General features: G+C 36.6%; 1 protein-coding gene across 1 annotated transcript in view; it reads right to left on the bottom strand.

Moving 5' to 3' along the window:
• The window catches only part of FRYL (FRY-like), a 135136-nt gene that overhangs the window by 91186 nt on the left and 27555 nt on the right, over nucleotides 1-16395 (bottom strand). The window contains exon 2 of the mRNA XM_010006076.1: nucleotides 3252-3451. Within this exon, the coding sequence (XP_010004378.1) occupies nucleotides 3252-3451 (200 nt within the window). The remainder of the gene's footprint in view (nucleotides 1-3251; nucleotides 3452-16395) is intronic.

Below are 16395 nucleotides of genomic sequence, written 5' to 3'. Positions count from 1 at the left end.
ACTAAAAGGAGATCTTCCTTCCCCTGTTTACAAATGGTACTCAAAACATTTAAGCATTTCCTGATAAGCCCTTTCCGTAAGTTTGGAAACTGCAGTATTAAAATTTTGCAAGCAGACCTCTTAAATAAATCAGTGAAAGGAAATTACTTTGTTACTCACTGAGTACCCTAATTCACACAGAGAGAAACCATTTAGTTACTTTTTAAAACCACAAGTCCTACATTCAATTCTACATCTAGACAAAATGGTAACATTCCCCCCCCCCCAGGTGCTGTCTTTGTCTGAAGTTACATTTTTTAAAAAGTAATATTTGCTCCCCTGCTGATATGTTCCAGTTTTTATTAAGTCTGGCTTCAAATTCTCTCCCAACAGCTTCATCCAACACTAATTAAAGATTTATGTAACACTAGATGTATTCTCCACATAAACTTTCTTATTTGTAGCCAAGTCATCCCACAAAATCAAGTCATACTAAAATGATAAAGGGTTTTCCTCTCTTCCTGTAGAGCCTTTTCTGCAATCTCAGTCAGAATCATTCCTATGCCCTTTCAGCCTTTCCTTTTCTTACTCTTTTTAAATCTCATACCTCAGTACTGAATATTCAGTATTTCTTTCAAACGATATGTACAAAAATAAAACCATTTTAGTACTTCATTTCATTCAGAGATATCCAAGGATTCCTACCTCTTTTACATCACACAGGCTCAAGCTGTTTCACTTTTCCACCACTTCTAGCATCTCTTTTAAATTGCTGGTTTTCCCTTCCATATAAAACAATGAATATTGGCTATATGTATAAATTTACATCTGACTGCATTAAAATATTTTTTAAAGTAATTCAACTTGGTAAATGAAGCCAGGCAGAACTGTCAAAAACTTTCACAAATTACTACTCCACTAGTATTTCCCATTTTATTATAATAAAATACAATTCTATTATTTCATATTTTCCTCAAATCATAGTGTATATACACAAAATAACAATTTCAGAATCTTATTAGTGTAAGATCCTGACTAATGTAGATTTCATGCAATCACCATAGAACCTCACAAAATAAAATAGCTGGAAATCACTCCTTTGAAAAGTGCATTATTTCATTAGTTTAATGTTTTTACTAATTTTTTACCTAATAAGATATTTTTTATTTTGTACTATTAACTATTTTAAAACATTTGCTTTACAGCTAACAGTGTGGTAGGGAGATGCATCCTGGGGCTGTTGTCAGAGTATTATTTAATCTGGTCTCCTGAAAAGTTCTGCAGCATAAGTGAAGTGCAGGACTATTATGTTTACCTTGCTAACAGTATTCCGGTTAGGAGATTTAACTCGGAACTAGCTGTGTCCACAGGAAAAGGACAGTCTGTGCCACTGGCCAAGCTCCGTTTGGCTGGGGAATGCAGAAGAGGCCCAGGAAGGGGGTGGCAGCAGCGGACTCGCAGATCACCAGCCCCAGCATCACCACCCCGCAGCTCTTCTCTCACCTCTCAGCCATGTACCTTCACCGTTTGCGTGCCCCTTCTCCTACAAATGCCTCTGTGCTTTCTTACCAGACTCTGCTGAACACCTAACTCTTTTGGATGTCTATAAGGAAACAGACAATACATGTTTAAGGTGTGGGCTTGCGTGGTACACAAACACACACAGATATAAATGTACACAATGTATACCTAAGCAGATGTGTATAAAGAAATGTTTCCTTTTCCTCAGAGTTTGATTTACCACTTTGGTTGAAGATGAACAGAACCAGTGACACCACAGAATGTGTTTAGCCCCCTTTTTAAATTCTTTTGGACTCCTGCTTATAACATTGTTTCGAAAGTTTCAAAACTGGGGTCCAAGTGCTCACATGTGCCTTCTTCTGTAATAGGGTCATTCAGAGCAATACAGAACACTCCTGCAAGCAGCAGTTGCAAACAGAAGCCTTTTTATTTAGTTGACTTCCTAGCTATAATTTCAAGTTATTTTACCTTTTGCCTATCACTAATAGAACTTAAGATTTCAACACTAGAATTCATTGAATGCCTAATCTTTTTATGTCCTTGACCTGCTTTGTCCAAGAGACAGTAACGCAGAGATTACAGCCCTCTGCATAAATTTAAGTGAATAATGAAATTCTAAATTGCATTCAAACAAAATAATTGCATCTATACAGAAATAAAAATTAAACATATGTTGCAGGAAAGTACTGCTAGTTGAACAGCATGGAAAACATCCTATAGTGCTGTAGCTATAATGAAAGAATTTCTGTCAATTCTGAAATCAGTTAAGTCTGCCCTGTACATTATAATCTACCTTCAGATGATTAGAAGAAATGCACAGAAAGAAGGTCTCTTATGCAAAACCAAGTAGCTAAAAATTAGAGAGAGTGCAGCAGTAAGAGGAAGAGATAATGATAGGTCTGGGCACACCTCACGTGGCAGTGGGTGTTGACACAAGAAGGAGAAATGGAGACTCAAGCCCTTCCAGTCCCAGGCTCTGGTCTACTTCCTCAGGGGGGGTGACCAACTAACAAATTCTTGTAGGAACAGCATATGCATCCTTGAATGAAAAAGACTGAGAAGAATCGTGCTACAAAGTATCTTCAAAACATATTTATTTTGAGAATTAAGGGAAGAAAAGCACAGGGACAAGAAAATTGAGCAAAGTCAAGAACAGAAACTTCATTACCACATGGAAGACATTACTGCTGTATTATGTTGTACCTATAAAAATATTATTTTAGACAAAGTTCTAATCCCATCACAGTTGCAATGCACTGGGTATGACCTTCATAGGTCATATGTTGAGACCAGAGGGTGCATTTGCATTTCCCACAGAATATCAGGCTGGTAAATCACACCTTAAAGGGATACTAATATTCACTAAGCTCAATCAAGCTTTAAAAAAAAAAAAAAAAAAAAAAAAAGACATTATTTCAAAGAAACATCAACAGGAAACATTTTGCACTGTTAATGAAAGAACATTTTTGGTTGTTGCTATTTCCTTTTGTAACTTTGCAGAACTTAAGAATACTAAGAGGTCTTGTTTCCAGTAACTACTCCATAACAGTCTTAACGGAAGTCAATAAAACATAATCCAGGTAGCAACCCTGATTGCAGAAGCCTATTTACTCTTCAAACAACCCCTTTAAAAAGTCAACAATATTTGGAGATGTTTTTTTCAGTAACCATACATATGATAAATCAGTCTGTTTTAGAAAAAAAGCAAGACCATGTCAAGGGATATTACGGAAAAAAAAAAAAGGACTCACCAAAGGTTCAGCCATTACAACTTCAATTTTCTTTTCAGCTTGAACAGCAAATTCAGCAAAGAGGCTTTTGATGACATACTCGCCAGGTTTGACATCTGGATCAATAGTAATATTAGACATGATGATGCCTCTCTTTTCCCAGGTGGAAACAACGCTTGGAGAAACTCTGCGTTTATTTACTCTGCTGGGTGGTGTGGAAGCTACAGAAAAAAAAAAAAGAAAAATAAAGAGCAATAAACCAGAGTTTCTAAACACAGTACCTGTCACTTCTTTCCTTTCCCATCCACCACACAGATGTATTCACACAGTAAATTACGTAAACCAGAGAAGGAAATAACTAGCTATAATATCCAACAAGATTTTAAAAAAATTTCTGAAGTCACACAAGGGTTTACAATGTAACTATTTTTTTTTTACTGACAAAACACAATATTCTCTTATGTTGTGTGAACAGCCCCATTCTTAACACAACTGTAGAATGATTTTGATAAAGTTTAGAGCAATTGGTTTCTGCTTGGTGTGCCAATATCTTCAAGAGAAATATTTCTTTGGCATACCTTAACTCTTTTTGTGGGTAAACTGGTATTCCTAACAAGAATGCAAAACCCTTTCTAGATATATCATGCAGACTATTTTTCTCAAACCTCTAATCACAAATCTGGAAGACTTGTTCCTTATCAGATATATTAATTGATCAATATAAATAACAATACATTAGTCTCCTTCTCAAGTATTAGCACTTTCAGTCTTACACTGAATTGACCATATACCAAGGTTACATATTATTATGTTATTCATCTTTACTTTTCTCCCTAAGCACTCAAAATCATTTCTTTATTATCACAGCTGCCATGCAATGTGAATTGCAATACTGAAAAGCAGGTATTAGAACTCACTCATACATTAGTCTAACATGCACATAACAATTAGAGTAAATAAATACAATTCTTGTCTTGCACGTTGTAAATCAAAATGGCTACTGACATCTCTGAAGACACCATAGACCTATCCCAAAAAGATCTGGTATTTCTCTAGCATATTCCATGATTGCAGACCTTTTTTTTTTCCCTTTATTATTTATATTGGGAATTGCTATTAATAATCTTACGTATTGATACTAGGATTTTATTTTCTTAAGACAGTTGTATAAGGAGCCTCGTCTCAGTCTGTTTTATTGTATGACATATCATGATTCGTTCAGTTAAGCTTCTTCAGGGGCTTTTGCAGTTAAAAGTTTGAGAAGAAGCATTTCATCGATTTTGACAAGCTCTCAAAATGTTTGTGTTTTCAACTTGTACATGTGCAACTCTGATTAACTCAACATTATCCATAATTGTGGCTCAAACATTTTTCTAGTGTTCAACTCATTCACGAAAGTACTGGTTGCCATGTAGATGAAACCTTTGGCACTTCCCTTCACAACTTCTCAAATTTAAGTCTCAGCCAATCAATTTCTTTATCAGTTCAGAAAGTTTTATTTTACGTAACTCAGGCTCCCTCAGCTTCCACAGAAAGTACTCATTTATCAAAAGCATTACTGAAGTGAACAACAATTCAGCATGAGTTAAAAGAGAATGGTCACGACTAACTTAGCCTAAGGTTGGCAGTATTATATATGATCTTTGTTTTTTCCCCAAAGTATTTTTTGTACAAACTTGGTGTTTAGTTGGAGCAATGCTTATTTTTTCCTGTACATAAACTGCAGTTTGCCATCCTCAAGGCTGGAAGGACTTGGCAAGGTCACAGAGCTGAGTTCCCAGGAACCAGGGGCAACACCAGGACAGCAGGCGTGCACACCACATGCCATAAAGCATTTCTGAACATCCTCTTAACACTTTGATCTAGCACTTTGATCTCGGTAACAGAGGTCCAAAGAGATACAGAAGAGCTTGTGCCACACAGCGCAGGCAATGGGATATCAAAGACACTGCCATGTTCTAGATCCCTATGGTGGAAGTTTGCTAGATGAAAGTACACAGAGGTGTTAGGAAACAGACCAAAGTGCGTGCTGCAGAGAAAGGCAACAACTCAAAACATCTGACTTGAAAGAAAAATTCCTTCTTATCCTTTACCTGATGACTGGTTTGTCCCCCAGTACAGAGGCAAAAATGTGCCAGGCATATTAAAAAGTATTTCAGTTCTTTACAATGTCTACATTCTCCAGCATCCATGCTCCTGTCATTCTTAAGCCCTGACACTTCCTGCTTCCAAAGAAAGACCAGGAACCAAGATAGGTGCATTATTTGTCAAGAACAAAAGCACAGAGATTTTAGGAGAGAAGAGGCAAAAAGAAGAAATACATCCTTCCTAGCCATAGCAGGTAACAAAACCACTAAGTATGAGACCAACAAAACAGAAAACTGCTGCAACACACCAATTTTTAACAACTCGCCATGTATATCTATCTGCAGATGAGCAAAATTTAAAAATCAAGTACCTAAGGACTTCTAACATATACCACAAATGTCCAAGTAAACAGTTGCTACTATCCTAAATATGAGATTTTCTAAGAAAGCTAAAGCTTTGTTCTACTCAACAGACAAACTGGACTCTTACGTTAATTTAAGCTAACAGACTGGAAAGAAATGAGAATTTTTAATCTGCCTTTGAACACTTTCAGCTGTGTCTGGTCAGAAGAAATTTAGAAAAGTAGCTGCTTTCTCTCCTTTTAGACTTACCTACTGGAGTGTGCCACAGTCCCCATACTAGAGACTGGGGAATTCAGGGAACATGCCACAGCTCTGGTCTGGTTCATGCTCCTGAACAATGAGAAGCTGGTACTCAACCAGTTCTTGTCTCTCTAGTGAAACTGAAAAGGACTAACTTGTTCCTTAACCCAGCATCTAGATCGCTTTATGTTGACAAGCTTTAAAAATATGTTTACAATATACATTTCTGTCTCCAGTTTTCAAAATATGACCTTAAAAAGCTCCTGTCATTTAAGAATTGGGAAAACATTGAGAGCTGATTTGCTTTACTTTGCATTAGAAAACTAATCTTCAGTAAAGAAACCATCTCAATATGAACTTTCAAGTATACAAAACAGCCTCTCTCACTGATGATGAAACCCCAAGGCTGTTTAGACCAATCTAAACCCAGGCATACCACAGGCAAATCCTCTACCCAGGCTCATGCAACAACATAGGAAATCAATTTAAAATGGGTCAACTAGACAGAAGCCTAACCCTGGCAAGAAAAAAAGCAACAACTGGACTACAACAAGGTCAGCTCCTATAAAGTTGCAGAAATTTCAGTGCAAGGCAGAGGGCACGACAACATAGCCTGGAGAAGGTGGTACCAGGACAGCCTTACATCAGCCTGCAAAGCCACAGACTCTATTCCTTGGCTACAGTTCCACACAGTCCCTTCAGATGGTGTAAGCTGCAGTGTTGTCAAAGGATGCAATCCCTCTGTCAGGTATCTCCTTCCCTGTACCATCCTCCTCCTGAGCAAACAAACACTAGTGTGCAGCTGTGTAATGGACTGAACTGGAAAAGCAACATATGTATTCGTTTTATTCCCCAGGTTTATTTTGACACAACCAGTTGTTCAATTCACTCACCACATGAGCACACATATGCTTGCACGAGCACAAAAAGAAGAGTCAATACAGGGAAAGCACTTGTGTTTTCACTGTTAGTAATAAAACTCGCCCCAAAAAGAAGGGAAAATTGTCAAACTGAAGCAATTAGAAATACTGTCAAGAGAGGATTACACATATCTTAGTTTTGCTGAAATTCCAGCGTATTAAAAAGGCAGAATAAATTACTAGGATTTACTTTCCTCTGTGAACTTGAAGAGGGCTCTACTTCATGACAGCATTAATGGTTCACATAAACCACTCTTGCCTTCTATATCACAATGTTCATGGTTCTATCTGCTATGTAAAACCAGTAAGATAGTTAAATATACACAGAAAAAAACACCCAACCAAAACACAAAACACATAGGATGGAAAAGGGGGAGGGAGCTTGACTGTGTTTAATAAAATGCATAGTAGTTCCTTAAAGAAAAGCCAACATCTATTATCAGATTTCTTAACTAGGTCAAACAACATTATTATCTGGCCTTATTATGCTCAGTGGGATTAATTTTCTCATGAACCTGCAACTGATAACACTGTAAAAGAAGGGTCTAGATGGATTTTAAATGGCATGTTTAATGGAAAAAAAAAAATATCTCTTTACAGGACAGCATTAAATAATTTTTGCTATTCTTTGCATAACCATAACACAAGCCATTTTCTGCTTTTAGCTACCAGAAAAAATCAAAGTTCCAAACATTGTTTTGAAGCTTCAAAACACAGACCATTCTACAGAACTTCAGATGAAATCTGGAACCAAAAATCATACTACTCACAACAGTTCAAAAACAAAAAACTACTTTCATAAATGGCTTGAAAACACTGAATGTTATTCACTTGAAACAATATCCTGTTTGTTTGCTGTGATGTGAGCTAGCATTACGTGGGAAATCTGGGAGCAAGTGCCGTAGGAAATCTCTGTTAAACAGTATTGTTTGGTTGCTAAGGCCACACCAAATTGTTTAGATAGTTTCAAGGAACAGTGAAACAATACAAAGGATAATGAGATAGACAACATACTCCAAGGTCAAAAGGCAACATGCCCTGATGCATGCTAAACTAGAAACAATTTAATAAAATCCACAATTGTCAGTGAAATTGTACATCCACTAAGAGCAACTGACCAAACAAATTGTCATAGATGTGTTACCCAGATATTCTTTTGCTTTACATAATATACACCTATTAATCAGTAACATCACAAACATAAACCCAGTGACTGAAACTGAAACCAGTCCAAATACACTATAATACACATGACCAAGAAATAAAAAACTCCCTCCTCTTTCTCCCATATTTCTCCTATCTTGGTCTGGATACATAGTACCTGGTGAACAAACATCCTATTATTTTCAATACAGACTACATGACTAATTCATCCAGCGGTATGAGGTATGGCCTTTTCACTTCTTTCTCTACATTGGCAGTATAACATAAATATCTGCAAAATGTTTAATGAAGATCACGGCTCCACATGTTCAATTACACTACATGAACAGGCAAAAAATAACCATTATCTCATTAATAAGCCCCATGGACTAAAAGCTCAGATCGCAAATTCTTATTCAGGATTCTCTCACTGATTTTATGCCAACTTAATTAATTAAACAACCAGCAATAGTAGCTGGTACTTCTGTCATGCATTTATGAAATGTCATGTATTGATAAGATGAGTGGATTACCTGTCTGCAAAACAGAAGCAGGCTTAGAACTGGCTTAGTTCAGCAGCATGGTTCAGTGTAATATTTGTAAAACCAAGTCAAACCTTTCATTGAGAGGGAGTTATATATGTATTGATAGCTTCCCCTCCAGGTCTAAATCAGAACTTACATTTTACTTCTGCAGCAGAAACACTTCTCAACTGACCATTTATTTAATGAGCTTCAGACACATTACATTTTAGCCAAGCTCTAGAATAAACAAACATAAATGGATGCTGCATCAATAAAGACAAGACATTTATTTCAACTAGTAGCTAATGAAGCATATGGCTAAAATGTGAAGGCTGCCCTGGGAGAGAATACAGAAAAATTTTTAAGTGCTTAGTGGGGTCTGCTATTATGACAGCTGAGCTTTCATTTAGACCTTAAAAACCCACAGAACAAAAACTTCACAGAAATCTTCTGAAGCTTTATCATACAAATAATTTTTCTACCCCAAACAAATAGGAACATTCTTTCTTTGTCAAAAGTTGACTCAACTAGGAGAGCCGCTGCCAATTTGTCTAGTTACAGGTATTCACATGAAGCTTGTTTTCCGCTTTCAAAGCCTCTGAAAATACAGGCAAGAAATTTTATTTTCACTTTCCCCAAAATGCAGACTCTTCTGCTAGTGAATTGTCACACAAACATTGCTTCAGACAGAGACAGAGACACAGCATTTCATTCATAAACTGTAATATTTAGATTTTCATTTGGCATAAGGCTTTCTAGAAATCTTACTGAACAGTCTCCTACAAGGGAGAAAGGAATAGAGAAGTAACTTTCAGTAATACTGCTTCAAACTTTAAAGGGATGGTTTTACTTTGGTTTGTTGTTGTTGTTTTTTCAATCAAATTAAGTGTAGAAGAAAAATTACTTGTAATCTTTTCCATGCCTATCAACACAGTCTGAGATTTATTAAGTCAGTTCCCTGCGTGTCACAGACAAGATTTCTAAAAGTTTCTCTCCCCCTTCTAAACTCCACATCATCTAAACCTTCTGGAGACTTTTTGCTATGTTCTCCGCGATATAGCATCTTTCCTCCTTTTTTGTACTAATATTCCAACGCTCCTTGAGGAAGCATTGTGAAAAGAACAAGAAATTCTTCTTTCCTAGCTGCTTTAATGAATAAGCAAATTCAGCAAAAATAATGAGCTCCTTGTAAAGGACTTCCTATCTGTAGTCTCTTCCTTACTTTATTTTGAGAAGTCTCATAATAAAATAGGTATACTATTTCTTCTTTGAAACTCTAGAACAGACGGAAAGATAAATTAAATTACAGGAATAAATTCAGGAATATTACTTTTAAATAGTTCTTTTACCTAAACTCAGATACATGCCAAGAAAGAAACTGGAATATGACTTTTCCCAACTGCTTCTCAAATAAGGACTACGCTAGTCATTCCTCTTACCTTTATACATAGGTAGGAAGTTGCAGCCCTGCAAAATCACCTTGCTAAACCTCTGTCAAATGTGGAAAGGAGCACCACTGCTAAATTACAAGATATCAGTGTTTCTGCCTGAGCAAAGCTTTATTTTGGGTTAAAAAAAAAAAATAATAATAAAATCACAGAAATACTTAAATTGTTAGCAGAGCAACACATGATCCTCATACTGGATAAAGAGAATCTGCTTCTCCAAAGAATTGTGACTGAAAAGATAAACAATAGCCATATGCATCAAGTACAATCACCTAAATCAGATAGGTGGGTATTTTCTATCTACTGAAGGTAAAAAACACTTATTATACTTCTATTAAGAAATGTAATGGCTGAAAAAGAGGTCAGACTGGACATTCAGGACAGTGTCAGGACACTCAGGGCAGCCAGTCAGAAACAGTCTATTGGTCATTGCTGGGCTCACTCTGCTCACTGATAATATCAAATTCAAGAGCAGCAAAGGCTGGTACAAGCTACAGACACAAAGATAATTGCTCACCTGATCTCTCATGCTATGTAATTCTAACTTAGTATGGGACAGCAGGGCAGAACGTTCCATCTATGGTGCATCCAACTACTTTTGCAAGTGAGAAATTTTAAATTATATTTTAAAAAACACACTAAGATGTATGTAAGATAAATTTACTTATTTACATTAAAAAACCACACAACTTAACAGCAGGGACATAGATGGGGATACTGGCTAAAACTGCAATAAGCATACGCAAGTACAACTCATTATGTGAGTCACATTACAGAAACTTCTATGGTAGACCATGCATGCAGATTATTATCAGATGGGGGGGTGGGAAAAAAAAGACATAAAAAATTAATTTTGATAGCACAAGACGCCAAAATCCGAAACTGTACACTTTGGAAAACAATGTGATAAAGCACAAAAATTGGAGGAGGAAGAGGAAATCGTTTAGAACTCAATTGTCTCAAGTCCTGCCCAGTCATTCTTGATTAGGGCATGCCACCAGGAAATCCTGAACATTAAAGTGTCAGACCATTAAAAACATAGTTTATGTAATTCCTTTTCTAGAACAACTGCCAGAATAGAAAAACTCTTCAGATAAGCCATTTTAATGAAAAATAATATTTTTAATTTCACTTAGAATGACATACACTACATTTCATAGCATACTTTGGAATTGCTAACACACTTAATATGCTTTCCTTAATTGTCAGAAAGTCATTCTCACACAAGAGCAGCTTAAAAGAATATAAAGGATATGTCTCATCTGTTCATAATCTAGAACACAACACGTCACAGAAGGAAGAAAGATAATGGCAGGAATGTAAAGGTTCAGGGCTTTAAATGCAAAAAAACCCAAAACCAACCAACCAACAAGCTTACCTACAAATTTTAAAGAGCAATATCTGATGCCACTTCTTTTATTTAAAGTTATTACTGCAACAGGAGTAAAGATGACTACTTCCTTTTGAATACGAAGGGAAAGGACAGAACAGTGTAATTTTGGCTTGCTCTGTTAGTTCTTCTGATCAACCTGCCCTTGGAAAATGTAAACCAATCCACCACTAAGTCCAGGCTAGTAGTATTCTCTGGCTTTCAAGGGAACCTATAAGCTCAGGTTCATCACTATACCATAACGGCTATCATGCTTTTAGAAATTACTGTGCATTCATGTGACAGCCAAGAGGCTACCACTCATGAAAGCACTGCACAACGTCCCTTCTGTCCTAAGACCTGGAGTCAGAAAGACAACTGGAAGGACCTCAGCTGTCTAGCTATCTGGCACCAATTCCAATGATTCATGCCATCATTTTTTTCTCTAAACATGCGCAGTTACATCTTTGATGATGTAAAAGCTAAAAACGTTGACACCATTCCATGGCTTGCTGCTGGATAGATACCCAGCCTAGCTGCAGCATCTACCCAAACTCCACGAATAAAGACCCAGAAATAAGGTATCAATTTGAGCCTAGCAGGTATATATCACCTGTATTAATGTTTCCCAGTATTTTGCCATTAGCAAGCTTTTTTTTCTTTTCTTTTTCTTTTTTTTTAAGTTTCCAAGAAGAATGCAGATTCCTATTGAGCAAATTCAAGCATGCTAGCTGCAGTTTCATTTCTCTGCATTCCCTCTCCCAGTCAATGGTCTGCAGTTTGAGAGCAACAGAAGAATGGCCAACTTCTCATATGGCAAGTAAGCCTACAGGTAAACATTCAAGCACACTTTCTCCCCCATGCCTTTTCTGTTTTGTATGGAAAATGTATTCTGCTCAGCCCACAGGGGTGGGGGAAGCAGAGCAGAGAACAGAACATTAACTACTAACAGAGAAATCATTTTTTGCCTTGCTGGGCTAACAAACTGAAGGCTGCACCAGGTGGGAAATGCATTGATGTTAAGCATGCACCAACACAGGCAATAAAATTATATCAATGCTTGGTTAAGTTATGTTAAATTAAAAAGCCTAAGGGAGGAAAGGCAGCAGACTCAGACAGGCCTGAAGACTAGAAGAGTAGTATGAGAAGGAAAGAAAATTATATTTGATAGCATGTATTCCAGAATTCCATATGCACTGTTCTACAAGTTAAGGAAACATGCATTTCCACAGCAATAATGAGAGTAAACTTACAGCAATAATGAAAGTAAACTTACTCTGAATAAAGACAATTTTAATGGTATGCTAACTACATTAAGAGAAAGAAAAGCACAAAGTAAATCCTAAATCTAAAGCTTTAAGAAGTACTACCTAAAAAAAGAAAAACTAAGGCAAGGGTACAGCATCAAATGAATACAAATACACTGATATATGGACTGCACAAACAATTCTAACACCTGTCACTGCAACCATTTCATCTATGATGATATTTTATTTCCTTTCAATATATTAACAGATATATATACACCACACACAAAAAATGCTTAAAGTAACAAGGTCAGAGTGATCACAGGCATGCCTTTCCTAACAAGCAAATAAAAAAAGGAACTGGAATACCTTCTCTCATCTTCCCTAATCTACATTTCCCTGGAAAAACAAAACTCCACATCCTCAATTTGAAGATTTAAGGATATAAAAAACCCTGTTGATGCACAGTACTGAAAGAAAAAAAAACAAAAACAAACAACAAAATGCTCAACAAATTTATGCTTATCATTATTTCCAGAAAGATAGTGTCAGAAACCAGCAGTCTTTCAAAGCTCTCTTGAAGAGCACAACATACGGTAGTTTGTTAAAATCCCACCTCCCACTGCCTGTTTATTCCTTGCTTGTGAGAAGGCAATTCCAGCTCCCAGTAAAAAAATACTTTTCCTCATTATCTCCATTATGATTATTATCCTCAATTATTTTCATTAATGTCAAGCTGATAACTTTCCTGAGTAAATGCAAGAAGTAATGAATATGGGCAGATTTACTGGAAAAAGCTATTTTGGAAAAAGGACTGTGGAGCATCAGTTATAAAGTAACCAATAACTTCAAATCATGTATCAACTAAAAAAAACAAACCTATTAAAAAGTCTATTAAAAAAACAGACTGATTTCTTTTAACATGTTCTATATAAGCAAAAATATTTCAGATGACATTTCTACAAGTTAAAGCTAAAAAACGTTACATTAGCCCAGACTGGGTCCATTTACAGAGCATTTTCACATCTTTGAAAGTAACTGGCTACCAAAGTACTCAGAAATATTATAATAGTATTTCTGATACTGAGGTATGGCTTGAAAATTGAAGTGTTACATATACACACAAGGATTTAAAAAGAGAATAAACAAATACTTTTGAGCATTGGAATATACTCAAGTATTAGTTATTAATTTCAAATGCTACATGCTCCTATTCTGTCAATTTTACCTGGTAATACTCTATGTAAACATATGAGCTGAAAAGGGAAATAAACCTCTGAAGACTAACTCAATCTCTCACATTTTAACACAGACATTTTAAGAAGAAAAAAAAACCACCAACATTATCAAAGCTATCTTCTTACCATAAATTTGCTGGAGTCATAACAAGACAACAACAAAAACCTGAACAAACCTGCACATCTAGGTAACAACATACATTTGATAGTTTAAAAGAAGAAAATTAAGAAATCCCATCTGCCATATATTCACTAAATAAAATTTTCTGCCCTGCACTGAGAGGATCAGCTCTTCTGAAAATTAAACTCTTGGGGTTTCAGTTCCCAGTGAGCACATAAGAGAGGTTGATTATTTTTCAGCTGGACCATAAATTTCCTTGTGATGGCACACACAACATTGTTATAAATTTTTTAAATTAAGTGTGTTTGTGTTTAACCTGTGTGTTTGCCTGTGTTTTTGTGTTTAACAAATATGCTCTTCTGAGTCAAGTCCTTTTCTTTACCAAACTCTGTAGTAAAACAGCAATGCCAGCAGCTGAGTTGGTGATAGTCTGGCATGTATGTTCTCATTTTTTCTTGGGTAAAAAAGTTTGATTAATATAAAAATAAGAAATTGTCTAGAAGATTCAGGATTCTTCACTAAATCACATAAACAAATCTGTTTTACTTCTGTGGTTAGTGTGGGAGCAGTATTTTGAGGCTCCTCAGCACTTTAAGTCTTTTTCAGCGACAGGTAGTGCTGCATTCACATGAAGCCCCAGTTAATATTTTTTAGAAGCATGGAACACCTACATTTTAAACTCCGCCTTCTGAAGAAATTTATCTATGCTAACTGCAAACAAAAGTGAGCTAAAGTAGCAACAACCTGAAGTTGTGCAACTACTTAAAAAAACAGACAACAGCTTTCAGGGCTGTTGAGTCTTCAGTATCTTCAAGGAAAGTGCAACGCCACAGCAGAAATGTGACCAAAAATCTCACGTAGCATGCAGACACAGCCAGCGCTTGAACTGGACCTCTGTAAGGAGACAATGCTAAATGCCATGCGGTGCTATTCTTAGCCACCTTTAACACAAGGAGCCTTCTGAGTTAACAGCTTCTTTGTCAGTTCCAGGGAGGAGACAAGACACATCTGAAATAAAAATAGGCTATCATATGCTTGTCCATAGAACTCCAAAACACATAGCTAAATTGATCATTTAAAATATTTGAGATGTATGAATCGGAATTCAAAGGAAAAAGAAAAGTTTTTTTTCTACCTTCCTCAACTTTCATTTTAACTTTTTTTCTGATTCTAATTTACTTCAGAATGTAATTTGCTTTCTCCACAATGAGAACCTCTATCTGGTTTCAACATGTTCTTATAAGGTCTAAAAAGCATTGCAGAGAACTGTATCTGAGAGGCTCAGACTGGTATGAACGGGACAGTCTGGCTCTGGAGGCACCAGTGGAAGTGGAGCTCCCAGCATGGCCTGTGTGAATGGCACATGGGTGAGCAGGTCATGGACACCCCCCTCCCCCAGTCTACCTGCATTTTTGCAACACCCAGCACTCTTTGTCTGAAGACAAAGAACCATGGCTACTCCTAAGAATTTACAGAGGTGGGACAGGATGGAGACACTGATCGCTGTCAGCCCCAAAAACACGTATCTAAAATCTGTTGGCAACTGAAGAGGAACCCAGAACACGAGGAGAATTGTAGCACCTGGCATCCCTACCTCCCATACCATGACTATGGATGAACGCTCAACTGCTGGATGGACCTCTTGGGCACACACTCTGGGGCTAGAAAGGCTGAGAAAGCAAGTGAAAAACTTTTTTTCTTCCCCTTGGTTCTTGTTCTAATAGTATCTCCTTTCCTTCTTTCAAGGTCTCACATTTTACATCTGCTACATGCTTTACACAACATTGCAACAATCCTATACTGTTTTTCTGATAAAAATTACATAGTAGGATCTGTATTTTTGTAGAAAGATGCAGAAGATATCCACAGTCTATCAGCAAAGTAACAGAGATGCTCGCCTACAAAACGAAGTATGGAAAATGTGTTCTGAAGTCTTCCATGATGATGGGCAAGAATAAAGATATGTTTATATACAATACTGTATTTTAAAGAGAGCAGCCTTCAAGGAGGTAGAACAACTGTATCACAGCTACATTCTGAAATGTGATAATTTGAATACTAACCAGGTTTTGAGGCTTAAAAAGTAACTAAGCATTTAACTGTATTCATGCACACCAACTATGGCTTAGCTATCAATGATAGGAGCAGTACTAAAGCAGCATTTAGAAGTTCACCACAAATATAAAAAGGAAGGAAGAAATATACTCAAAGAAAGATACTGAGCTATTAAGATTCTGCCCGATTCTTCAGGAGCAGAGGGTAAAACCTCCTAGAAGGGGAAACCACAATCCATAACATTCCTTATGACTGCTACACAAAGAGAGAAAAAAAACCCAAAAAAATCTACTTCAGTTACCAACCAGAATTAACACCAATAGCTAATTAATGCCACCATCTCCCAAGTTGCAATGTATCAATTTTCTGGTGGCATTGTTTTGAAAATGGAGAAATACTTGCTTCATTCC

The sequence above is a fragment of the Chaetura pelagica genome, unplaced genomic scaffold (genome assembly GCF_000747805.2).
Source record: "Chaetura pelagica isolate M959 unplaced genomic scaffold, ChaPel_1.0 scaffold189, whole genome shotgun sequence".
In the NCBI taxonomy this organism is placed as follows: Eukaryota; Metazoa; Chordata; class Aves; order Apodiformes; family Apodidae; genus Chaetura; species Chaetura pelagica.
The sequence above is the reverse complement of the archived record's forward strand: the minus strand, read 5'-3'. Positions and strand labels throughout refer to the sequence as shown.